Source organism: Vicia villosa, linkage group LG4 (genome assembly GCF_029867415.1).
Source record: "Vicia villosa cultivar HV-30 ecotype Madison, WI linkage group LG4, Vvil1.0, whole genome shotgun sequence".
Taxonomy (NCBI): Eukaryota; Viridiplantae; Streptophyta; class Magnoliopsida; order Fabales; family Fabaceae; genus Vicia; species Vicia villosa.
The window spans coordinates 11,218,436-11,244,765 of NC_081183.1; the positions used below are offsets into that span (position 1 = coordinate 11,218,436).

General features: G+C 32.7%; 3 protein-coding genes across 6 annotated transcripts; 1 reads left to right on the forward strand and 2 right to left on the reverse strand.

Annotated features, from left to right (window-relative positions):
- Positions 1–2,887: 2,887 nt before the first annotated feature.
- On the forward strand, positions 2,888–4,060 carry LOC131596775 (F-box protein CPR1-like). The gene has a single exon (XM_058869515.1). It carries the CDS (start codon positions 2,888–2,890, stop codon positions 4,058–4,060), a length of 1,173 nt encoding a protein of 390 aa, XP_058725498.1.
- A 5,314-nt stretch (positions 4,061–9,374) lies between these two features.
- On the reverse strand, positions 9,375–16,960 carry LOC131594475 (uncharacterized). Of its 2 annotated transcripts, none has more exons than XM_058866622.1 (10): positions 16,333–16,960; positions 14,821–15,592; positions 13,689–14,310; positions 13,337–13,508; positions 12,291–12,642; positions 12,090–12,200; positions 11,271–11,622; positions 10,951–11,176; positions 10,147–10,368; positions 9,375–9,811 (listed from the first exon to the last, which is right to left on the reverse strand). In XM_058866622.1, exons 1-10 carry the CDS (start codon positions 16,851–16,853, stop codon positions 9,667–9,669), a joined length of 3,495 nt encoding a protein of 1,164 aa, XP_058722605.1. In that variant the 5' UTR covers positions 16,854–16,960; the 3' UTR covers positions 9,375–9,666. The 2 variants fall into 2 exon arrangements, with proteins under 2 accessions (XP_058722605.1, XP_058722604.1); XM_058866621.1 differs by having other exon boundaries at positions 13,689–14,313.
- Positions 16,961–18,074: 1,114 nt separating this feature from the next.
- LOC131594474 (uncharacterized) lies at positions 18,075–26,129 on the reverse strand. 3 transcript variants are annotated; one of them, XM_058866618.1, is made up of 9 exons: positions 25,955–26,129; positions 25,420–25,490; positions 23,636–24,865; positions 21,555–22,908; positions 20,859–21,138; positions 20,617–20,724; positions 19,650–19,928; positions 18,889–19,032; positions 18,075–18,766 (listed from the first exon to the last, which is right to left on the reverse strand). In XM_058866618.1, the coding sequence occupies exons 3-9, from the start codon at positions 24,834–24,836 to the stop codon at positions 18,578–18,580; spliced, it is 3,555 nt and encodes a 1,184-aa protein (XP_058722601.1). In that variant the 5' UTR covers positions 24,837–24,865; positions 25,420–25,490; positions 25,955–26,129; the 3' UTR covers positions 18,075–18,577. The 3 variants fall into 3 exon arrangements, with proteins under 3 accessions (XP_058722601.1, XP_058722602.1, XP_058722603.1); XM_058866619.1 differs by having other exon boundaries at positions 25,412–25,490; XM_058866620.1 differs by lacking the exon at positions 25,420–25,490.
- Between the last annotated feature and the right edge of the window lie 201 nt (positions 26,130–26,330).

Below are 26,330 nucleotides of genomic sequence, written 5' to 3' on the forward strand. Positions count from 1 at the left end.
AATCTTTTGTGTCATGCATTAGTCATGTCATATTTGAATCTTGTGCAGAATTATTGCTTCATTTCTTGCATGCATTAGCCTTGTGTAAGAGGTGGGGACGAGAATCTTTTGTGACATGCATTAGTCTGGTCTTGTCATGTTTATGTTAGATTTTGAGAATTTTATATTATAATAGATTTTGAGACATGCATTATCATAATTTTTAATTCATTTAAAACATACAATTATAATAGATTTTGAGACTTTTATATTAAACTAGCGCAGATATATATATTATGGAAAACATTAATTCATTCATTAATTAAAAAGGTACATTGACAATAACCAACACAGAAACTAAAACATCTAAGAAAATAACACATAACAACTTGTAGTACACGCTCGATCATTGCAACAAACACAACAACACTTAATCTAAACTACTCGAGTATCACTTAATCTAAACTAATCTTTGTTTGATTTCTGACAGGCACGCTTCTATTGACAGCGCATACAACAATCCGGCAAATGGTTGGCACAACCCTCCCTCTAAGCATGTCTACTGTATTAGGCATATAGCACAGAATTTTATGAGAGAGATCAAGGATAAATTTTTGAAGAACCACTTGGTGAACGCGGGGTATGCCTTAAACCAACCTGGATTTCAATACTACCGCCGAGAAATAGCGTTGACAAATCCAGATGCAGGGAGGTGGATTGACAGCATTGACAGAGCGAGATGGACTAGGTCATACGACGATGGGGCTAGGTGGGGTCACATGACTACAAATCTTGTGGAATCAATGAACGGGGTTTTCAAAGGCATTCGAAACCAACCTGTAACTGCCTTGGTTAGTGCTACGTATTTTCGGATGGCAACTCTGTTCGCCACAAGAGGTAAGCGGTGGAATTCAGTGTTACAAACACAACAGGTCTACAGCGATGTGTGTATGAAATATATACAACAGGAATCTGCCAAGGGTAACACTCACCGAGTGACCGAGTTCGACCGTCATGGCCACACCTTCAGTGTAAAGGAAACAATTTACCACAACCAGGGACTTCCACGACAACAGTATCGCGTCAATATCCCAGATCGTTGGTGCGACTGTGGCCAATTTCAAGCATATCGCATGCCTTGCTCCCATGTCCTTGCAGCATGTTCACATACTCACTTTGATGCATTATCTTTGGTATCAGAAATTTACAAGGTATCAACGTTGCTCAACGTATACGACAATTACTTTCTGGTGGTAGCAATGGAAGCATATTGGCCTGTGTACGAGGGGGAAACAGTTTGGCATAACGATTTAATGCGTCGGAATAAAAGCGGTCGACCAAACAGCAGGCGTATTAGAACCGAGATGGACGTAACTGAAAAAATGCAGAGGAAGTGTAGTATATGTCGTGAGGTAGGACATAATAGGACCAAATGTCCCAATCGTGGATCTAGCTCCACAACATAGTTTTTAGTTTCGATGATATTTGTAATTTACTTTTTCAATGGAATGAACTTTTTTCATAGATTTTATGGGTTACAACAACACAGAAAACATTACCAAAAAAATAATGGATGCACCCATGGAAAAAAAATTACCGAAAAAATTATATTAAAAAATAATGTTGAAAAAATAGTTGAAAAAAAAACTATAAAAAAATTCAGGAGAAAATATATTAAAGAAAATAAATAACATAAAAAAATGAAAAAAAAAATAAGGGGGGGTGTTGTCGCCACCATGGAAAAAAAATTACCGAAAAAATTATAATGTTGAAAAAATAGTTGAAAAAAAAACTATAAAAAAATTCAGGAGAAAATATATTAAAGAAAAAAAATTACAAAAAAAAAATGAAAAAAAAAATAAGGGGGGGTGTTGTCGCCAGGGGGGTGGCGACAACACCTAATTTTAAAAGGAAGGCGCCAGGCCCACTGGCGAATATGTATTGGGCTGAGTGTTGTCGCCACCCCCCCTGGCGACAACGTGGTGTATTTAGCAAAAAACTGACATTTTTGTAATTTTTTTGAAAACTTGGTTATTTTTGAAATTTTTTTTAAAAAACTTGATATTCAAAAAAAAAATTCTCATTTATGTTCCGTATTAGACCAAAAAATGTGATTGATTCGTGGTAATGGACTTGTGATGTGGTGGTATGGATCTTTAATATGGCAGCGCGGGAATGGATTTGAAAGGTTAGCACTTAAACTTCTAAGACAATTACAGAGTCCAAAATGAGTGAAGTGTATGTATGATATCATAAAAATGTAACTTACATTTGATGAGTGTCACTTATATATGATGGAAATTTTTATTTGGGCTTTGCATCATTGGGTTTGATATTTGGATCTTACTCGTATTTGACTTCTTGCCAGCTCAGAGCAATTTGGATATCTAAAAAGACTTTGATTTCTGTTGTGCTCTTAATTTATCCACACAAAAAACATTACTAGTGATTTTCTATCATGTACATTTAAGATTAAAGTCATCATTTTTTATAATATATTAATATAAAATTGATTTATTTTATACAATATTTTTATACTAATTTATATTAAAATTGCATTTCGTAAAAAGATAAAATTGAGATCTTAAAGAAGCTACACAATCAATTGCTTATCCGACACTTTAACATATTATTATTGCTCAATGAAAAAATATTTTCTGATTCCACATCTCTATTAAATAATTAAGACTAAACCAAAAACTTCACCATTAAGAAAACTCAAAAATTAGATCATCACTTACATCAAACTGGCAGAGTATATAATGAGAAAGAATTATTTGGGCAAAACAAATTTCTAAATTTTATCATTCTCTTTATCATAATTGCCTAATTGTGCCTGGTGTGCAATTATACAAACTTTGTCTAAATAGTTTTCCAAATCAGTTAATCGCGTCTAGCATTTGACAATATGAAGAATTCAAAATCGGCGGATTTTGTTACAACTGAAAAGGTAAGAAATCATGTACCTAATGATCTTGCAATTTCGATTATATCGAAGTTGCCTCTAAAATCTTTGGCGCGATTTAGGTGTATAAGGAAATCGTGGTCTCTCTTATTTGAAAACCCTCATTTTATGAACATGTATCGCAGCAATTTTGCATCTAATAATAATTTTTCTTATGATGATGATTCATGTCTCACCTTAGAGTTAAAATTGTCATGTTATGGATTTCATGGTACCTTATTTTCGCGTTATGGTGAGAGATTTGAGAAAAAGGTCAAATTAGACTGGCCACCTTTATTTCAAGAGGATAATAGATGTATTAACATTATGAGTTCTCTTGTTGATGAAATGCTTTGTCTCTACACTGGTATTCTAGTTCCAAAAACTGCATTTTGGAATCTATCTACTAAGGAATTCAAAGTTCTTCCTCCTAGTCCGGTTGAGTCTCAACCATCTCATTACAAATTTGTCTTCTCATTTATGGGATTTGGTTATGACCGTGTTAAAGATGATCATAAAGTGATTCGGAATGCAACAGAATGGATTCAATGCACCCTTGAAGATACTGAATCAAAGGAATCCATATGGGAACTATATAGCTTAAGAAATAACTCTTGGAGGAAACTTGATGTAGATATTCCTCTTGGTTCTATTACTTTGGGTGCTACAGTGCACACAAATGGAGTGTGTCATTGGTGGGATAGAGATGAAGATTGTTTGGTCTCGTTTGACTTGAGTAGTGAGGTGTTCTTCAAAACACCTTTACCAATGCATGTGGATGATAATTTATATCGTGAATCTAAGGATAAACGATTTATGGCATTAAATGGCTCCATTGCTTTTATTACAACATATGATGTAAATTATGGGATTATAACATCTACAATTCACATATCAATTTTGGGTGAATATGGTGTGAAGGAATCATGGACTAAACTCTTCATAGTTAATTCATTACCTAGTTATGTTGATCTTCCTATTGGAGCGGGAAACAAAGGAGATATATTCTTTAAAACAAAATGCAAAGAACTAGTTCGGTTTGATTTAAACACCAAGAAGACAGAGAAACTTCCTATTGATGATCTTTTACATACTTTTCAGATACTCCTTTATAAGAAAATCTTTCTTTTTATCTAGGACTAATTTTTGTAAGATTATGGTTATTAGGTTTTCCTTTATATACAAAGTGGTTGGTCAATTAAGCATATCAAAATTACTATTAAATGTATGAAATATTTAAAAGCCAGAATTTTACTTCATTAGTCTTATTTTACAGTACTCTTTTATAATTTTTAAATTAATTTGATTTCTTTTTCAATGTTATGAATGGTGTTTTGTTTTTAAACTCTGCCCCATATTTAAGCTTCTTCTTTCCACCCTCTTGCTTCCAACATTTTCTTCCAACATCTTTTTCAATATTCTACCGTTCCTCAACTTAGTTGTCATTCAAATAAGAAAAGAAAAATAATGCGTGTTAGTGAACTAGTCAAATTCAATCCATGAGCACTTTGATGACATGATAAAGGTCTCTTACACTCAAACCAAAGATTTCAGGTTTGAAGTCATCCATAAACATCCAGTGTTAAATCTCTTAAGAAAGAGTTTTGCCACCTATTAAGGTCCTCCCCGGCTTGAGGGATTAGTCTTTATAATTACATGTCGAGTATACCTAATTTTATCGAAAAAAATGAGTCAGGTTTAATAGACGCGTAAAAGGGATCAATTTCAAATTATAATTATTGTAATTGTGTAATAAGAAGTTGCATAGGTGAAAAATTAGAAAGAAAAAAAAACGACAATTTGGAGAGGATATAATTGATGCTCTAAGTTTGAATTTGTTTTATTTATCTACCATCTATTTATAATCCATTTAAATCATGTAAATCTAAACTTATTCTTTTATATATATATATATATATATATATATATATATATATATATATATATATATATATATATATATATATATATATATATATATATATATATATATATATATATATATATAGGGCATATCATATGAGAATGCCATATTTATATGAGAATGTGAGAATGAATCTTAACCATTGGATTTTAAAATAAATGGTAGAGATTATGGGTGAATCTTTTTTTCTCTCTCCTACATTTTGAATTAAATGAAGTAGGAGAGAGAAAAAAAAGATTCACTCATAATATCCACCATTTATTTTAAAATCCAATGGTTAAGATTCATTCTCACATTCTCATATAAATATGGCATTCTCATATGATATGCCCTTATATATATATATATATATATATATATATATATATATATATATATATATATATATATATATATATATATATATATATATATATATATATATATATATATATATATATATATATATATATATATGAGGAGGGATCAAATTACACCCGAAGAGTTACACCACGAGTTACACTCGTTCAATAACTACATCTCGAAATAATATTTTTTAAATTCAACCGTTGGATTGAAACATAATATCATATAGATCATACCTATAAAGTTTGAGCTTAATCTATAATGATTTACTATATCATCAAGATATCCAAAGATTAACGTCAAAATGAGCTTTCATATAACGTTAATTTTGATGTTATTCAATGACATAGTAAATCATTATAGATTAAGCTCAAACTTTATAGGAATGATCTATATGATATTATGTTTCAATCCAACGGTTGAATTTAAAAAATATTATTTCGAGATGTAGTTATTGAACGAGTGTAACTCGTGGTGTAACTCTTCGGGTGTAATTTGATCCCTCCTCTATATGTATATATATATATATATATATATATATATATATATATATATATATATATATATATATATATATATATATATATATATGGTGGATAATTGTGCGATAAGTTTTCTCTCTTTTTGTTTGCAACATTTTGTTTTTAAAAAAAAAATAACTATTATGAAGGCATAATTATAACACAAATAAGAGTTTATCTTACTAATTACCTTATAATAGACTTTATAACCACTAAGTAATAAACTATTAACATTTTTTAACATATATTTCATTAAATATTGAAAATATTTTATTAATCATTTATTTAACTTAATTATAAGATGACCTATGTAAATAGATACTATATTTCATTAACAAGTAAAGTATTAATCATCTATAATATAAGAAAAGTTGTTGTTATGGGAATCACAAAAATACCATTTTGTGAGCTTAGTGTAAGTTAATAATTTGGGTTGCAAAAAAATGTCTTTTTGTAGTTTTTTTCTAACTCACTTTTTACTTTCCAACTCATTTTTAACTTTTTCACTTTTCATTTTTAACTTTTTTACTTTTCACTTTTTACTTTTTATTATTTTATTATTATTATTTTTAATAAATTATTAATCAAAATATTCTAATAACTTATTTACATTTAAAATTGTATTAATTTTTTAAAATTAAGTTTAGTAATTGAATATTAATAACGAAGAAATATAATTTGAAATAATTTTTATTTTAAGATATAATATTTTTTAAGAAAATAATAATAACTTTAGTTTTAAAAAAATTATTTCAATTAAAATGATTTTCAAAATATACTTGAAAAGGTGTGTTATTGGATAAAATATAAAAATGTGTGTCACTTATCATTAACTTTAATTTATATGATTTAAAACATTATTATGTTAATATATATTACTAATGAAATTTAAGCAATTAAAATAATAAAAATATTAAAAAAATTATTTGTTATTGATGTTATTTCACAAATATATGTTACTAGTGTAAATAAGAGAAATATGTATATCTACGGGAAAAATGTATTACTTATTCAATTGTAACATACTACTATTATTTATAGTCAAATTCTATTAGTATCAAATTCTATTGATTCATATATTTTTGTAAATGATACCTAAACAAAAATAATATTTATATACTGGAAAAAAAATTATTATTGATTTAAATATTTTTAAATACAAAAAATTGTATTGGTGATCTACAAAAATTATTCAAAAAAGGTATACGGAAAAAAAACTATTATTAATCTAAATATTTGTATGTAAACGATACCTAAACATAAATAATATTTTTAATGCTAAAATTTATTAATGGTCTATATATTTTTATAATGAAAAATGATATTTATGATCCCAAAAAAAATTATTCAAAAAACGTATACGGGAAAAATACTATTATTGATCTAAATATTTTTATATACGAAAAATGTACAATTGACTCAAATACTTTTTGTAAACGATGCCTAACCATAAATAATATTTGTATATGAAAAAAATGTATTAATAATCTAAATATTTTTATATATGAAAAATAATATTTGTGATCAAAAAAATTTTGATTCAAAAACAGTATACGGGAAAAAAATATATTATTAATTTAAATATTTTTATATACGAAAATTTACTATTGATTCAGATTTTTTTTCTAAATGATACCTAAACATAAATAATATATGTATACGGAAAAAAATCTATTATTGATCTAAATATTTTTATATACAAAAAATGGTATTTATGATTCAAAAGTTTTTATTCAAAAATGGTATACGGAAAAAAATCTATTATTGATTTTAAATATATTTATATACGAAAATTTACTATTAATTCAGATATTTTTCTAAATGATGTCTAAACATAAATAATATTTGTATACCAGAAAAAATCTATTATTAATTTAAATTTTTTTTTTTTTTAAAACACAAGTATTCATCATGGATCCCTAAACACCAATTAATTGAATGTATTCTCTAGTAATTCAAGAAGAGAGCAATCATGAAATTGAGGCCCCAATTGATGATTCTTCTATTTTGATTAATGCATCACATAGACAAGACTTCAAGAGCAGAGATATTTCGCACAATTTTAGTTTTAAGAATTCTAACAGATTTTGCACCCTGTGTCATCGTAGTGGCATACTATGGATTTTTTATATCAAATGCATGGGCATCCCAATTTTAATACAGAGAAATCTTCTATGAATGTGACTAGTAAGGATGGCAGTTATGCTATTAAACCTTGTGGTGAAACTAAGGAGGCTTCATCCGCAAGTAAGAATGATCCTATTTCTTGAGTTCAATATGATCAACTTGTTTCCTTGCTCCAATAAGTGAACTTAGCTCCATCAACTCAAACTTCTACTATAAATCAAGTGTTTATTTCTTATATGGCTCATGATAATTCATCATTTGAGTCATCATCAAGCATATTATGAAATGATTTTGTTACTTTAGCTAGTAAAAATTAATTTCGAATATTGGACTTTGGTGTCAATGATCGTGTGTGTTTCTCATTGCAGTTTTCTAATTTTTATTGCAAAATTAAACATGTTAAAGTCAATCTTTCTATTGGTACTTTTGTTTTGGTTTAATAGGCTTCTGATGTATCTTTTTCACCTTACCTATATCTCACTAATGTACTATATTCACCAGAGTTTCAAATAAATTTATTTTTAATTTCAAGGTTGTGTGAATTTATAAAATGTTGTAAAAAAAATTTGTCCGAATTGTATATTGCAGGATTTGACAACCAAAAAGAAATTAGGTTTGAGTAATCAAGTAGAGGACTTATACAACTTAAATGTACACCTTAAACTATGTCATGTTTATATTTTCTATTTAGCACTTTAGACTAGGTCATGTATCCCATAAAAAAAACTTGCACATATGCCTTAATTGTATTCATCTCTTTCTTATGACAATAAATCAATTTGTGATATTTTTTAGCTAGACAAAGAAAATTACTTTTTACTTTAGTCATTCTATTGCATCCTGAATTAATGCATTTTGATATTTGGGTCCCTTATATATTTCATTTGTGCATAACTATATTTGATGATGACACAAAATTTGTATGAATCATTTTACTTAAAGCCAAATTTAAATTATCTTTAATGAAATTATGTTTGCCGAATAAAAAGATCTCAGACACAACGGTTGGCAACAATGTATATGACAAGATAATTACGTACCAGTCAGAATAAAAGAAAAATATAAATAACACGGGATTTGGTTACCCTGTTCAATATAAAATTACCTATGTCTTGAGTGTGTTAACCCAATAAAAGAAAATTCACTTTTAATAGTCATAAGTACAAATTGATCTTAGTTAAATCCTCATAGTTTAATGTCTCTTTTCCTAATACTACCCGTGAATTTCTATTCAAGACTCTATAGAAACTAGAAAGAGCTTCACAATTAATACTCAGAAGTACAATTGGTCTTATCTAAACTGACTTTGTCCGGTGCTGTTTTCCTATTACTATCCACGAAAATTCGATCAGGATTCTTCCTGAATTTGAGATACCTCTCACTTTCACTCAAACACTCTCAAATGGTTGTATCATCCCCTGACTGCATTATTAGACAACTATTGGAGGATTCTTGTGGTGTTCCTCATGTGAGGGTTGTGTCGGTGTAGTTTTTCGTGTTTTTGGGCCTTTGGCCCTCTTTGTAACCAAAAAAAAAAAAAAAATTGCATGTTCTTTCTATTCCAATATATATTTACATCCACACAACACAGCGCATTCAAATCCATTGTCCAATGATGGTCTCCTGAACTTACAAGTACTTTTATGGTTGTATTGATGCTACAAGCTATAAGTATGCCTGTAAACTTAACCAAATAAAAACAGCAAATTCAACAATATTTTGAATGCACAAACATCCTCGATAGAATCTTACATCAGGTCACCTCATAGCAGGCCAAGAGTGGTGCATCGAGTACTAAACTACCATCGGATTTTGGAGAATAAAGGTCATGACTCTTGTAAAAGGATCTCATAAATGTCAGTTCTCAGATTAAGTTCTTTATCCCGCATTACTTCCTGTAGGTCAGAAAGCTCTTTTCCAGTAAGGATAGAGTTTAGTTTGAGAAACCCATCCAACCATAGCCGTTTCGACCTGATATGCACATTTACATTACATCAGTTAAATCAAATAATAAAAATAACTATAACTAACTAAATGAACAAAAAAAGTTAATACATTTCATTATGAAATTTTTGGAATGCAAGTATAGTAGAAGAACAACTCTGCCCATTCAGCGAAAAGCGCATTTGATCAATTGTTACTCCCTAATAAGCTTAGAAGCCTTGGGGAGAGATATATATGTAGTCTTTTCTAGTTTTTAATAATACCATATCAATATTGGAACATTAAATAAATACCGATTGCTTTTGCCATAACTTTGGGAGACAGAATAGGATTTAGAAGTAATCTAAATCACAAGTCCTTACCAGGGGCAGGCATGGATAGCACGAAAGAAAATGCGTCGAGCTGCAGAAGGATCATGTGCAATGTTCAATTCATACCCAATGTAGCAACGCCACAGTACAACTGAGCTGCAAAGCATATCATTACCCACTGCCCTTTCGAACAACCCACGGATTCTGTGGTGTGAACCACCTCTAGACATCTCGTATGACAATGCAAAAAGCCAGACAACTACAGATGGTTTCCTGTCAATATAATGTAGAATAAGAAAAGAATGCTTAGTTTGTTGAAAGAGAAAAGCTAAAAATTTTGAAAATCTTCCATATTCAATTTTTGTCATGTTAAATCTCAATCATTAATCTACTATGTCTATATGAGAGAATGTGTTTAAAAATGAAGATAGGAGGACTGAATGGTAGAGATTAAAAACATGAATTCCCCATGTTTTTTTTCCAATATGAGAGGATCTACTCCCAAAATTGTCATATACAACATTATGCGGGAAAAAATATCATATAATGTTGTTACACTTGTATAAAGGAAACACACAGTCCAAACAAGCAAATAACATTCAAGATTCATTTAATCAGATAAAAAAGAGTTCTAAAACATTAAGAATGAAGGAAATATTAAGAATGAAGGTTTCTTTATGCCACCAAGTTAACACATAAATGTTTCCAAAACAGATGTAGTTTTTTTGCAATTTGGAAAATCTATAAAACTATGATATAAGATGAAGTTTCAATCTAATTTCACCTTTTAGACAAACGCTACACAAGACATAAACGGTCTTTATACTTCCTAAAACTACAAGTTGAGGATCTTACTTGTAACAACATTCATCTAGGATCCGCCGCAATTTATTAGACGTTGTGTGTAAGTGGCCAACCTCCACTACACCTTTTAAAAGTTCTGGACTGAAGGGATACATCTGGAGGCCCTGAGAGATGGATTCCCATACATTGATCAGACTAGATTTCTTCTGATGTCTCCGAAGCATCCTTATGTAATAGTTAAACAAATATTCAAGTTGATAGCTATGGCTTCTCCTTTCTGCAGGTCACAAGCATTTGGATAGAGATGATAAGTAACACAATAAGTTTCAATTGCAATCATTTATCAAAGTTAAAAATTGAATATTCATAACCTGGAAGCACCATTGTAAAGGCTTGATCTAAAACTTCAATGCACGCATCACATCCAGTAGTTAGCTCCTCAAATAATGCAGCAGAACATACCAGAGCGACAGATTGGTCATTTATTATGCCACATAACCATGATGATAATACTGTTCTCAGTTTTTCTTTAAACCCTTGACGTGCTCTGAGCAGTTGCAAACTTGATGCTTGACTTTTAAATGGGCTGTATTTTGTACCACTACCTAAGCAAGACAGTAAATGTGTAGCACGATATGAAGATTCACGGCCATCATCAGTTTTATTCGCAAGCTCTGCCTCAGCATACCAGAAATATAGAAGAGGTGCATTGGACTGTATCTCCTACACCATAAAGTTAATGAATGCAATTAAGAAAATAATATAACAAGGAGGTCATGTATACATAAGGAATGCCATAAATTTTAATACACACAAATGGACATGTTAATAGATAGGACAATCTAGAAGTGGAGTGAGACCAGCATCCTGTGTCTCAAATTTGAATCAATCATTGATGCATTTTTTTATCAAAAATAAATAAATTTCATATAGATAAGAAACAATTAAATATTGGAAAGCAGATATGTTATCCTTCTAAAACACAACCCGGAAAAAAAAAGAGAAATTTTATGGCATAAAGAACTTCCCCGTTGTTAAGGTTACATGCTTTGAACCAAATAGACCAAATAATACACCCCCATCTAATCCCGGATTAAGTGTTGTAGCTATATGAAAGAAAACATCGGAAAAGTATGAAAAGGGTGATAAAACCAAGTTGCAGCAGAGTAGAGAATACAGTATGTATATACCTCAGGAAGCCCTTCCACAGATAACAATGCCATGTCAAACACCTTTCTTGCAAGATCAATATTGCCATAATTAGCCTCTCTTCGTGCATATACACCACACAACAATACATCCTACAATAAACAAAATACAAATACCAACAGTCAAAATTTGAGAATTTGATAAAGCTTACCGACTACAAATTTTGAGTGAGAGATGAGTACCTGTCTATCACTTTTTAAGAGAGACTTTGCTAAAGCTCGACATGGTGTAACAGAACATGTAGAAGAACTCATTTTAGTAACATAAAGCTCTTCACAAATCAGAACCGCTTCTTCCAAAATGTGATTACGAGGAAAAACAGTTAAACAAAGCAAGACTGCATTTCGTACAAATTTCATCATATCACCATTCATCGTGAAACTTCCTAATAGGGAATCAAAAGTGAAACCGGTAGGAATGTTCTGTGCTTTTGTCAAAATGTTATGGATGCATTTCAGCTTCTCTAGCATAAAATCTGGTAGATCCTCCAAACTAAGGGTGTTCTCTGTCCAAGTTGGACTGTTTGTGCAAAACCTACATATGAAAAATGAAGCAACACCAAAGACATCAACATATTATAACACAAAATTGACAGCAAACATTGACAAGAATTTGGATGGTTTCAAATATGATGTTAATTACATTCAATGGATGGTTAATTAATATAACAAAGGCGTCGCAACTGATCAATCATCCACCGAACGTAATTAATCACAATATTTAACGTTATTAACCATGATTTTCAGGTGTTCAACTTCAAACAACATATTATCCACTATAACCATCTAAATTATGTTCAAATTTACATGATTCTCAAGTTTTCAAATATATATGAAATCTAACCAGTAATAACCATAATTTGTGTTCAAATATATTCCTGAAAATCGTAGTTAAGGATATTCAAAATTGTGGTTAATGGTGTTTTGTGGATGGTTAGTGAACTGCGACACATTGTTATATTCACTAATGATCTACTAAATATATTAACCATGTATTGTTGATCTGCATTAATCATCTAAGTTGTTGTCGAATTCTATCATCCAGTTCTGTCAAAATAACACTAATACGTATAAACTAGAAGCACCCTGGAAGGACAGACCTGCTAAATGCTAATAATGGTTTTTTCTAGAAATTAGTATGCATGTCTGTCAAATAAGGAAATAAAGAAATCTATCTCATAACAATATTAATTAATCCTAGCATTTGATATTTACACCTTAAAACTTACGATTGAGGCATCTTCCCACCATAGAAGTCGATGAATTGGGACACCAAATATATTCGAGATTCTTTTGTGTTCAGGGTGAAAAGATACTCATTTAAATCTTCATACAATATGATTCTTGAGAGTTGCTCATCCTCTTCTGTATTGAGTGCTTCACTAGTAGAAGAGTTTGTATCTGTTAATTGTTAATCAACACATTTAAATAAGCATGATGTTTGTAAGGAAATTGCACCATATTCAGAATCATATTAGCAAAATTCAAGCAAGGAAAAGCCTATAACATATATGTGTGTACACAAATACATCTGAAGAGATTGAGAAGTATAGTCATGAACTCAGAGAAAGAAAATCATACCTGACTTCCTTCGAACAGGCATCCACTGATCACAATCTCTGGAAGACTCTTCTTCTGACCATTTGATCCAGGTCAAAATGTCATTAACTTCACCATCATCTCCAGCACTAATATCAATTCCCAGCGACTTTAGCAAGTTCTCAGTATCATCTTCGGGCTCAACATCTTTATACTCATCCTCGTCTTGATTATCCTCCATATCCAAATCATTGTCAGATTCAACTTCAAAATTGGTGACACCCTCCTTATCTTTAGACAATGGTTCTGACCAACCAGTCCAACCTCCGCCTTCATTTTCATGTGAGAGGTCCTCTTTAATGACCCGTTGCCTAGTTTCCTCCTCTTTCTCCAACCACGTGGACCAACCAAGAGCCCCTTCTTCTCCAACTCTAGCACCGTGACTATTCCAAAAATGCTCAAACAGTCTCTGTTTACTCTGCTCTGTGAGTAGCAAAGGTGGACAAAACAAGCTAAACTCAATTTCAGCCTGAAATAAAGCAGTGGCAACTTCTTTATAACCAGCCTGCCATTCAAATCTGCAAAGACTGAGAAATATATCCACAAGACGAAGTTCTAGCTGAATAATTGCAGGATCTGGTGAAGAATCAGGAGCTTGATGAGCCTGCTAAAAACAAATGTTCTTCCATTTAAAATCTATTCGAGGATCTTCTGAAATATTTAAATGAATGAAAAAATTACTAAACAAACACTGTCATCGAAATGATATGAAGTTAACTTCTTAAAATATCAACTTCGTGACCTTTGACAAAAAAGCAACAAGTCTATACACCTCCAAAATGTAAGCAAAATAAAAGGTTAGTTCAATTTTCATCTTCCCGCCCATAGATAAAAATGACAATGCATAAAATTTCAATATCAGCCAAATAAACTCTTTGCCTTCTGACCTCTTTTAGAAGGAACAAAAAGATTATAAATAAAAAACAGTTGTTTGGTGACTAATATTCCTTCCTTTGTTTTATCTTTCCCTATTATATTATCATGTGATCTGAGCAGTCCTTGTATACAAAATAACACTACCTGCATAAACAAGATAATAAATTGAAAAAGAAGATGGACAATACGCTTTCACGCACAAAATAAGAAGAGGGTGAGCAAAAAAAAAGCTGAGAACCTGCCTAGAGAGCTTGCTGCATGAAGCAGACAGAGCTTCAATAGCATGGACATACATCTTCCTAACCACTGAAACCTTGAATTTGGAGAAATCTCTCTGAATAACATGCAAGAATTCACTCCATAACTTGTAACTTCCAGAATGTTGCAGAAGTATCTTCTCCCATCTCCCAATTAGCACATCTGAGCTATCTCTTATTTGGTAAGCTTTTAAAAGGAAAAGTAATAGATCTTCATTCTCTGGGTTAAGCTCAACTGCCTTCTCCAGAATGCTAATTTTCTTTTCAAGTAATTGCAAGCGAGCACCTTTCTGTCGTTGCATTCTTGCAACCTTATCTTGGAACTCTGCAAAAGCTATCCAAACTTGTTCATCGTGAGGGCGCTCCCTTGTTAGTTTGTTGAACTCCCTAGTTTTATTTAACATTTCATCCTCCCATGATTCTTCAAGTGTTGACAAAATTTTAGAGTCGGATTCACTGTCAACAGCTCCATGAGATGTACCAACATCTGATAAAGGTATAAACTCATTGTGAGCTGTATGAGGAGACAATTTTGGAGCAACAAGACGAATGCGTTTGAAGCTTTTATGTTGCTCTAAAGCCATATACTTTCCAGACCAGTATCGCCCAGAAGACTTCATTTTATCATCCAAAGCATCAACATCACCATCTCTTTCCCCTAGTGAACCATTTCGATTACACGAATACAAACCTTTAACATCTCGCCCAGATATATTCGAGGGATTATACGTTTTGTGTCGGGCAACATCCATTCTGCATGGAATTTATAAAAAAAAATATAATCACACATTACTAACAACACAAATAAAATACTCAGCAAAACATAATTGTTTTGTATGGACGGGGGTAAGAAATTTCTTGAGTATAACTATAAATAAGAAGTCACGCGCTCAGTGGAAATTAAATTACGTTGTGCACCACATCACTTTAATCATTAACTTAAAAAGCCTATCTCTATAGTCATTATGCTAGCCAATAAAGCCAAATACTCATGAAATCATGGACCCCATTCCAGTGCATTATGAACATTAAAATAAACATCAGACCCTTTTTGGATAAACAATTTAATTTAGGACTTATAAGATAAATGTGTGTATCAAGCAAGTGAGTATGTAATAGTTATTTCTGTAACAAAGTTAAAATAAAGTCAAATCATCTTCATATAAGCTTTAAGTTGTTTTTACAAGTCATCTTGCACAACTTAGACATGCCATAAGTTGTTTGCATAAACTGTCTAGTTTTACAAGTGCTTATGTTAGTTCATAATCTCAAATAAGTCAGATTCAAACAAACCTTCAATATTTAATTTTGATTCAAAATCCCATTAAATGCATCATTAGCACTAATAGTAGCACCAAATTCACACTATCATTCAACACCCTAACTAACAGAAAGACTAATCATTCAAAATCCAATACAAAACCACTTGCAAATTATAATGAACAATAAATTCAATTCAAATTCCAGTGTTCTCATTCCAATTTTCAATATACCTGTACATAGACCCAAACGCGAGATTATCACGATCACCGTTTGAATCGAAGTAATAATCTTTGGCAGTGTTAGTCTCAGAATCAGCCCAAGCTCGAACACGCGACTTTCTCGAACCATAACCGTGAAATCCACTTCTCTCATCCGACCGATCACGCTTCCGCTTCTTCTTCTTCCTCTTACTTCTCTTCTTCTCCTTTCTTCCCATTCCGTCGCCATCGGATTCCGAAGATTCCAGAATCGCGTAGGTAGGAGGCAAGGACTTCTCCTGAGGTTGATTCTCATCGCTTTCGTCGTCGTCGTGTGACGGAGATTGAACGGTTTCGCGGTTGAGGAGTGATGCGACGTCGTTGTTTATGATGGAGAGGTCGGTGGTGAAGCTGGAGTTACTGAGCCATTGAGGAACTGAGGAAGTGGTGATTTGAAGAGAAGAGTTTGTGACGGGGAATAGAGAAAATTTTGACTCGTCGGAAGATGGTGGCGCCGCCGATTCTTCCGGCGGGGTAATCGAGTTTGGCTCCATTTTGAAAATCTGAAAACCCGGTTTCGAGGGTTAGAGGCTTTCGGTATATTAGATTAGAATCGAGTGTTACTCATTACACGTCATGTCTGAAGAGACACAGCTTCGGTGAAATTTTAAATCTACTCCACTCTTTTAATGGTTGTCCAATGAAAAATTGTTATTCTTTCGATATGATTTTTGATAAATTTACATAAATTTATTTAATACAATTCTAATTCGAGATAATGCTAAAAATAAAGATTTTCGATATAAACCATCTTTGATTGTTGTACATAGCTTTTGACATTGAATTCTTGTGAAAATTTTACTCGACTTCGACTTCAATCTTCCAACTTCAAAAATGTTATTCCAAGCTTTCGTTCTGCAGCGACATTTACTCAGTCATATCGATTCCTTAGATCTCGATTTCGCTGCATTCGAGCCAAACTAGAAACATATTACAAAGACTTTAATCAAATAGTATAGTTTATACATACATACATAAATACAATAGAGCACTCAGTACTAAAATATGCGAAGATGTGTGGAGATTCAATTACGACAAATAAATTAAAAATTAAATTGACAAACAATAAAACATAAATGAATAAATTCTAGAAGACAAAGGCAACTTTAAACATTGAGTAGTAAGGTATTCTTTCGAACACTTTTACCATTAAATTTATATATTCTTTAAAACAAACTAAAATGAAATAATCAAATTTGATTTGCATGCCCAAATGATTGAGAAGCTTGCTAATGAAGATGATTGCCCAAATGATTGACAAGTTTTCTATGCTATTGAAAATTTTATAATTGGTTATTAAAATATTATGGCAGAAACTTTTATGATTGGTTGATAAAAAATTATGACAAAAACTGATTCATATAGCCGATCTTACTTAATGAGATAAAACTCTTCTATTATTGTTGGTTATAATTCATATAGTCGTTCATACTTAATGAGATAAAACTCTATTATTGTTGGTTATAATTCATATAGTCATTCTTACATATAGTCATTCTTACTTAGTGAGATAAATCTCCAATATTGTTGGTTATTAGGATGTTGATTTAGCATATCAAAATTGTTATCAAGTATGACATATTAAGCAACCAATTTAATAATATGAATTTTGATTCATTAAATTTGCTACAATATTTGTAACTACATGCCAAAATACCCCATCCACATAACACACTTTTCTCAAACCCATTTACTAGAATATCCATAGCACAATAAAATAAATGAAGCTCCATTACACCATCAAAGATACACTTTGGTTATTTCTAACCAAAGACAAATTTGCATCTCATGTACCATCAAATGACATGTTAACTGAGTCTTACATTGCCCTCACCTTAGAATTAACTTGAGATCTTCCAACAATAATAGTATCCTACAAAAACACTACTAAACAGACTAAAAAAGAATTATCCCACATCATGTACAACCAAAAGATTTCAAGGACTTCCCTTTCCATCACACACCAAAACAAAGAAACCAATAGCCTAAACATTACATCACATCTTGTTCTAAAATTACATCCTTGACCATGGTTGGAGAGGGAAGGGAAATGACAAGAATAACCCACAGAATAAAAACTTCTTAACTCATTATGCAGGAATGTGAAAGTGCACAACTCTTTCCATATCATCTTTAAAATTTCGATAATGAAAAGCCGCATGGATGCAAAGGTGGTGCCTTTCTCGAGGGTAGTATCGACATTATCACCAAGTGTGCTTCAAGATGATATTGGCTCGTAAGGGTATGATAACCACGGGTGTTTTAGAGCTTCGGATGCAGAAGGCCGCTTCTTCGGGTTAACCTCGAGCAAATGAGCAACAAAGTCAATGAAACCTTGGTCCCCCATCGGTAATCTATGCCTCAATGATGTCTTTTTCGGAATCAGGTATTCTAACCTGTTGCTTTCCTGTACATCGATGAAAACAGCTTGTTTTGGTTTTCGAATGCAAATGAAGAGATATGAATTGTTCTAAGATTGTTCGTTAATCCATTTCATAAGCAAAGAAACTTTAAAAATAAAATTCTAACCTGATTCCTCTCATAAAGCATGTGATTTTTCGTGAAGAACTTGTATGTATCCCGTCCTTTTGCTAGCATACTTTGACCGATTGGACCGATGATCCCAATTACCCTAGCTAGTAATGTTGCGGGGGAATCATTTTGGAATAAGACCTATAGCAGGCATAGTTGAGTATCAATAAAGAGAGAAAATTTATGAGTGTCTTGAACAGAAAAACAATAAAGCACTCCTAGAACAAATACAGATTCGATATCCTACGACTGCAAAGAACATACAAATGAAAAAGAAGAAACAATTCAGCTACACAAGTTTTACTCGCAAAAATAGCAGTCTGTTCATATTCTGCTACACAAGTTTTACAGTGCCACTACAGTAGCTATTGACAATACTTTGTACTCTGGTTTTTATTTTAAGAAACAATTCACTTTTTGGATTCATTGAATAATGTATCTAGTTTACATATATACAAAATACATTGGTTAATCGATGAATCTGAAAAAGTGAATTGCTTCTCATAATAAGGACCGGAGGGAATATTAAATAGCGCACTGCAGAACAATAGCGATTTGTTCAAATTCCACTATGCTATAGCCGTTATTTAACGGCACTCAAGTTTATTAAAAAAAAACAAGAATTATGTCGCTATGTTATAGTGATTTGTTCAAATTCCACTATGCTAAAGCCGCTATTTAACAACACTCAAGTTTATTAAAAAAAAAGACAAGAATTATGTCATTTTGAAATTGAATTGACTATCTATTATTCTTACATTGCCAGTACAAAGTTCTGCCAGGATGCATCCAAGGGACCAGATATCAATCTTCTTGTCATATGAAAGCCCGAGAATAACCTCGGGAGCACGATAGGACCTGGACTGAACATATGAGCAAAGGTGATCTGTCTCAAAACAACTACTTCCAAGATCAATGACCTTCACCTCACATCGGCTGTAGCTTTTAACCAAAATATTCTCCGGTTTCAAGTCACAATGTATTAGTCCAAGGTTATGTAAATACTGAAGAGCTTCCAAACATTGAATGGTAATTGACTGCAAAAACAAATCGAGACACATTTGTAATGTGACAGTAGAAGAATCAATACTTAATCCCTTTTTTATATAAGCATATATAGCACAATGTAAAATTGTATATAAAAATTTAAATAAAGGGTAACATTGGAAAAATAAAAGAGCTTAAATGAAGGGCAACATTCCTCTTCTTTTAAACTCTTTCATTTACAAAATTTACCCTTCAAACTTGAATAAAATCAAATTTGATCTAATCCTAGTTTAATTTTATATCGAATCTATTATAATCTATGAAGCACATGCACATACACGAAAACCAGACACGAGACCGATCACGTCGACACCAGTAATAATTAGAAAAAATGAAAATATTGAATGTAATCACAAGTGTCGTTGTCGTGTCGGTGTCGGACACGCCTTTTTCAGATGTGTCGGTGCTACAGAGATTATAATCCTTAAATCAATCTAAAAAATCAAATCTAAACTAATCTTAACTGGAATTTGAATTAAAAATGTAGCAATTGAAACAAAAATAACAATACTAAATAATAAAATTCCGTCCAAAACTTCATGTTTAATTTTCATCGAAGCCGACTGTGGTCTTTATTAGGGAAAAGCAGACAGACCGACATGTCAGTGCCCGTCTACAGGCTAGTTGTAGATAAAACAAAAACCAAAAACAACAAAATGTGAGCAGAACCCGACAAACCTGCAATCTTGGCATTGTAAAGTAAACTTCCCCTCCTGATTCTCTGTTAAATTTATGAAACTCATATAAGTTGGCTTTGAGTAGCTCGCATACGATTAACAAATGTTCCTGCAGTGCGACAACAGAAAGGAATGGTGAGTGGAAAAGTTAGATGATTGAGTTGATATATATTTCTCAACATCACTTTGAAAGGAACATGTGACAGTATTAATAAGATCGGTAGTGAATACAATATAACTTACTCTATAATAGAAGTAATCATATAACCGCAAAATGTGATACTTGTCTCCAGGATCATGCTTATTGACATACTTGAGGAGTTTGATTTCATCAAGGCTTTGATCAAAGAAATCCTTGTTGTTCTTTATAATTTTAATACATACATCCACACCCGTATGCAGATCATGAGCTTGAATTGCTTTACTGAATGCCGCTGATCCCAGATACTCAGTGACATGATAGCGGCCAGCTATTACAGAGTTCAAAACAACATGGAAATTCTTGTCCTCCTCAAAGCCAGTTCTGTACAACAAAAGCAATGAATTTTATTTATCATAAATCATTGATATACTCGATCCTGTAGTTTAACAAGGCAATGAATGTTTAACAAGTCGAAAAGGAAATAGAAACTCTGATGCCATACTAGTTTAATATAATTTTAACAAATCAATGGATATTTGTGTTTTGCTAGTGTGTCTGAAGATTAAATAAATGCCAGTTACAAATCGATTAAAAATTAATGTATCATAAATTCATAAGTGAAGAGAAAGCTGAGCCAAAAAGACAACATTCTCAATATGAAGTTAAAATTACAATGCAGGGATGGACAAAGCTAATACCATATTAGTTCAAAAACCCGTCTAAATTTCTATTAAAAAAACTCGAATACTTTGCAGATCAATGAAAATAGTAAGCATGCTTATATATTGAGGACGTGCCTGTTTTTCCTGTGCACAATCTTTAGATTGAAGGTTTCAAATTCCTCCTCTTGAGCCTTTATTTGCCTTACCTGCTCTTGTACAGCAGCAATCTCTTCATCTTCTTGTGATACGCCTAAATCATCTTCCCTTGAAATGTCAACCTCTTCATCATCCTTTTCTAGCTTGACACGCTCTTTATCAGCATACACATAATCATCGACAGTAGTTGGGGAAGAGTTTGAAGATCTAGCCACGTTAGCGTTCTCATCCCTAGAACTTTTCTCGGGTGAAGAATCACTACTCTTCTGCCTCCAAGATGAAAGCATTTCATCAGATCCCTCAAAAGCATTAATACAGTCGTCGGTTTCATCAGCGTTATTACAATTATTTGACCATGGAGTCTTACTGGAACCACCTTGAATTATCTGGCTATCATTAAGAGATTGAGGGAATGAAAAGTTGCCATCGGTATGTGTTTTTGTTTGTGAGTGTGCATCTTTATGACCTCCAATGACATATTTGTTCGATTCAATCAAATCATTTTTCTTATTTTTGAATGATTTGTCCATAGAATTCTTACCAAAATCACGATGAGAGTGTTTGGATCCCCCAAGTCCACTATCACGATCGCGAAAATATTCTAAATCCCCTTCACTACTACCACCAATAAAACTTCCATGCACTTCACTGCCGATATCAGCAGCATCACTGTTGAAACCCACCCCGATTGACCTAACTGAACCATGTTGATCATCTTCCATTTCTTCAAGTCGTGATCTTCCACTATGATTCAGAACTTTTCCATCTCCCAACATGATTAGATCATTTGTCTGAGGGACAAAGCCTTGCCAGACGGGTTCTGCGTGCATCAGATTCAGCTCTTCTACATCCATCAATTCTCCGTCATATTGAGCCATTAAATCATTGCCATTAGACCTTCCATACATATTAGTAACCGTTATACCGATAGGGTCATCTGAACCTGTGACAGGCTCAACATTCTTTGCTTGAAGATATTGCTCTCCAGAGAAGTAAGAATCTTCTTCGGCAAAAGATTGATCATCATCCTCATCTTTGGCTTGACCTCTTTCTTGAGGATCAGGAACACTTCCATGTCCAGTCCCCTTTTCGTTGTCACTAGGGTAATCAATTTCATGCGCCAGAAACCAGGCCTCATCCTCAATTGGTTGTCTCATGTAGCCGACATCATCGTCGTCGTCATATTCATCAGAGTCCCAATATTCATTTGGATAATCAACAGATTCGCTCAACCCATCACCAACAGTAGCAAAACCTGATACAAGATCAGATGTATCCTCTGATATTCCTTGACTTACGGACAGCCAACTTCCCCCTGTAGCCTTCCTCATACCTAAAACACATACAAAAAGGTCAAAGTCATATACAACCAAATACTTGTGAGAAAACGGGCCTAATGATTCGATATTCAATATGATGAATGCAATATATGTGCTAAAGCTGATAAGTGGAAATATACTATTCATATTCAATATCGCAAAATGTCAAAACTCAATCCAATTGGCATCAAACTGAATCAGTATGTCAAACTGCCGTGCTTAGAAAGCCTAAAACCAGAGAGAAGCCTTAATGATTTAATCAACACATAAAACAGCTGGTTTACAAACTACAAAAGAATATTAATGATTATCAAACCACAAGTGTAAGTTTGATTCCACTCAACTTCTAGGTGAAGTCAAATTGATTCTAGAGGAGTATAATTGATCATGACATGTTTGAGTGTTCTTAAGTAGGCTATGCCTCTAGAATTGATTCTAAACTTGAATTTAGAATTTGAAGCTTTTGCATCTACAATTGGTATTTAGCCTTAAATTTTTTGTCCAACCCACTTTTACGAGAGAATGTATTCAATCATAAATCATTTTATATTCAACGGTTTCAATTTAACAAATTCAATTCGTTCAGAAAAAAAAACTGTCCCCACAGAACCGAACACACAAAACCACGTCATGATGACAAACCAACAAATGAGACAATAAAGTGGGGAAACAGCTATAAGAACATTCGAGAGCATATGCATATATTTGAATAATTCAATAGTACCATGTACAAAAGCTTACCTGCATTTTTAATTTCTTGTCCAATAGGGACATCCAGATATGATCCAATAAGTAAGTTGCTGTCAGCACTGGAGAGCTTAGCAGCCAATCCATCAGATTCAAACTTCTCACTCCAATTAATAGTCAAGGGCTTATCTTCGGACTTAATTTTTACAGGTGGAAGCCTTGGATACTCTTCCTTATGCTTCTCTGGTACAATAGGAAAAGTTACGGCACCGATGTTATTCTGTTCAGAACTTCCTTGCAATTTCGCCAAGTAAAAAGCTCTCCCGACTTCATCCACCTGCTCTTTTATATAAGCCCTCGCATCACTGACTTCTGACTTTCTTTTTTCATCAACTTTTTCAGAGTTATTTGAACTGCTATAGCTTGTAGACACATCCCCCTTTGGGAAAGGGAAAACGGTCTTGATAGAACAATCTTTCCATACGTCAGAAGATGAATTGGCGTTCTCGTCAGCTCTCAACAAGACATTATCTGCTAAGTTCTCTTTAAGTGACGAACTATTAAACTTGGGCTGCTGCCGATCAATTTCCTTAGATTCTTTGTTTTGTGCAATGTTGAACTTTGGTTCCGTAGAGGCTTTACCACTACTACTACTACCAAGCCACGGCGATTTTTTCTCGGCGGACACACTATTTTCCTCTGCAGTTTTTACATTACTGTTGGCCGCATCAAAGGTCTCACTCGTTTGATTTTTTGATTGCTGAGAAATTGAAGGCTTCAAAGTATTACTACTAGCCTTGCTTCCACCGTCATTTTGATAAGTCTCCGCAGGACCATTGATCTTCCACGACTGTAAATCAAACACACTGTCCTCCGAACTCTTCAAGAAAGTGAAATTCGTCCCGCTCGTTCCAACAACTTCATTAGATTTATTCCTTTCCTCAGCGGGAGTGGCGTTTTTCCATTTGCTCTCAGTAGTATTTCTACCGGTACCACACTCAATTTCTTTTACTATCAGTTCTTTAGAAACTTCAACATTATCACGAGAAACCAGCCCTCGATTTTCTACCACTAACTTTCCCTTATCACTCTGCGACAAATCACACAAGTTCTTTTCTTCCAAGGTAAGCTTCTGTAGGAGCCCATTTACATCAGAACAGTTATTGAGCTCACTTCGGAAAGCTGCCTCAGCTCGTGTGAATCGGTTCCTCTTCAAAAAATCCAAAATCCCTTCAACTGTATTTGCCTCAGCCATTCCCAAATCTTTATAGACCTAAACTCAAACTACAAAGCAAAAACATAAAACAGATTTCAGGAAAGAACAGAAAAAAACACAAAAGTGTTTTCATTCCAAATTAAGACCAAAACAAAACAAAGAAAAACACAAATAGAAATGAAGCACGGACACGACACCGGTAATAGTTAGAAAAAATGAATAAATTGAACATAATCACAAATGTCGGTGTCCGACACGGACATTGACACGCCTTTTTTCAGAAGTGGCGGTGCTACAGAGATAGAAACAAGTACACTAAGGATCTTCTTACCTTTAAGTAATTAAAAATAGAAAGCATTTTGGAAAATGTAGTTTCGAAGTCACAAATGAACTAAATGTAACACTTTTCATTCTTTCTTACATAAATACTTCGCATTTCTCGATTATCGATTCTCAATTCGTAACCAGTGCACTTAGTAACTCATTGACATGCTCCAAAATTTCAAACAAACAAAAAACAAAACTAATAAATCACATTCCCATAGCACAACCATTACTTCCACATACAAAAACACGAAACTTCGATAAACTTTGAGGGAAATCAAAGAGCTTACTTACTCACCTAGTATTAAGCATAATCAAATTTGTGCAGCATACCACCTTTGTAATTGCAAATTAGAATTAGTACTGAACCTGAATAAAACAAACCCAGAAGCATAAATGTTTGTTTCATCTAAAACATAAAACCTCAACTACCAAACACAATCAATTTCACCTAAAAAAAAAATTGTTCCTTGAAAACAACGAAACCTAGAAGATGGTTCCAAGGTGAGATTTTCACAATCACCGATCCAGCACCATAGTAAAAAATAACAGACACCCAGAAACAATCAACCAAAAGGGTAACCCAAAATTTCGCCACAAACAAAAAAAACCAAAAAAAAAAAAATGAAAAATTGCGAGGTTTTTGCAAAGTGGAGATTTCTGAGAGGTAAATCCAAGTATCGTCAAGATCTGACATTTACATTAGAGAATGATTTTCTAGGTTTGTGATTGAAGAATAAGAGAAATGGGGACCCCTAAAAATGACGAAAGAGCAAGAATTTGAAATAATAACTTTTGAAAAAAAATGAAGAAGCATGAAAATTAAAAAGTACCTGAAAGAGAGAGAGAAGCTTGTGTTAGAGAGAGAAAGAGAGAAGGAGGGGGTTGGGTATTAGGTTCGTTGGTTGGTGGTTTGGCCGTCTGTGGTGATGAATTGAGGTGGTGGTGGTGAAGGTGGTGGACCAAGCCCTTCTGTTTTTTCTATATGAGATTCTGTATTATGTGCCTTTTACAATAATAATAAATCTATGTAACTTTCATAAAAAAATATTTATATTATTGTGCATAGTATATTCTTTTATTTTATTTTGTTAAATTTAATAATTTTATTTAATTTTTAATAGACAAAAGGTAGTAATTATTAAAAACATACCATTTCGAATACTATTGTTGTAGTTCAAATTGTTAGTTGGTCGGGTCGTGATTGAC

What these genes read in the sequence shown, in the direction of transcription:
- LOC131594475 (XM_058866621.1), bottom strand. Translation starts at nt 16,853, where the DNA reads ATGGAGCCAAACTCGATTACCCCGCCGGAAGAATCGGCGGCGCCACCA. An exon ending in GCAGCAAGCTCTCTAGGCAG is followed by an intron (nt 14,314 to 14,820) that starts GTTCTCAGCTTT and finishes ATTTGTTTTTAG; the next exon opens with CAGGCTCATCAAGCTCCTGA. An exon ending in TCTTAAAAAGTGATAGACAG is followed by an intron (nt 12,201 to 12,290) that starts GTACTCATCTCT and finishes TGTTTATTGTAG; the next exon opens with GATGTATTGTTGTGTGGTGT.
- LOC131594474 (XM_058866620.1), bottom strand. Translation starts at nt 24,836, where the DNA reads ATGGCTGAGGCAAATACAGTTGAAGGGATTTTGGATTTTTTGAAGAGG. An exon ending in ACAAGAAATTAAAAATGCAG is followed by an intron (nt 22,909 to 23,635) that starts GTAAGCTTTTGT and finishes TATGTGTTTTAG; the next exon opens with GTATGAGGAAGGCTACAGGG. An exon ending in TGCTTTATGAGAGGAATCAG is followed by an intron (nt 18,767 to 18,888) that starts GTTAGAATTTTA and finishes ATCGATGTACAG; the next exon opens with GAAAGCAACAGGTTAGAATA.
- LOC131596775 (XM_058869515.1), top strand. Translation starts at nt 2,888, where the DNA reads ATGAAGAATTCAAAATCGGCGGATTTTGTTACAACTGAAAAGGTAAGA.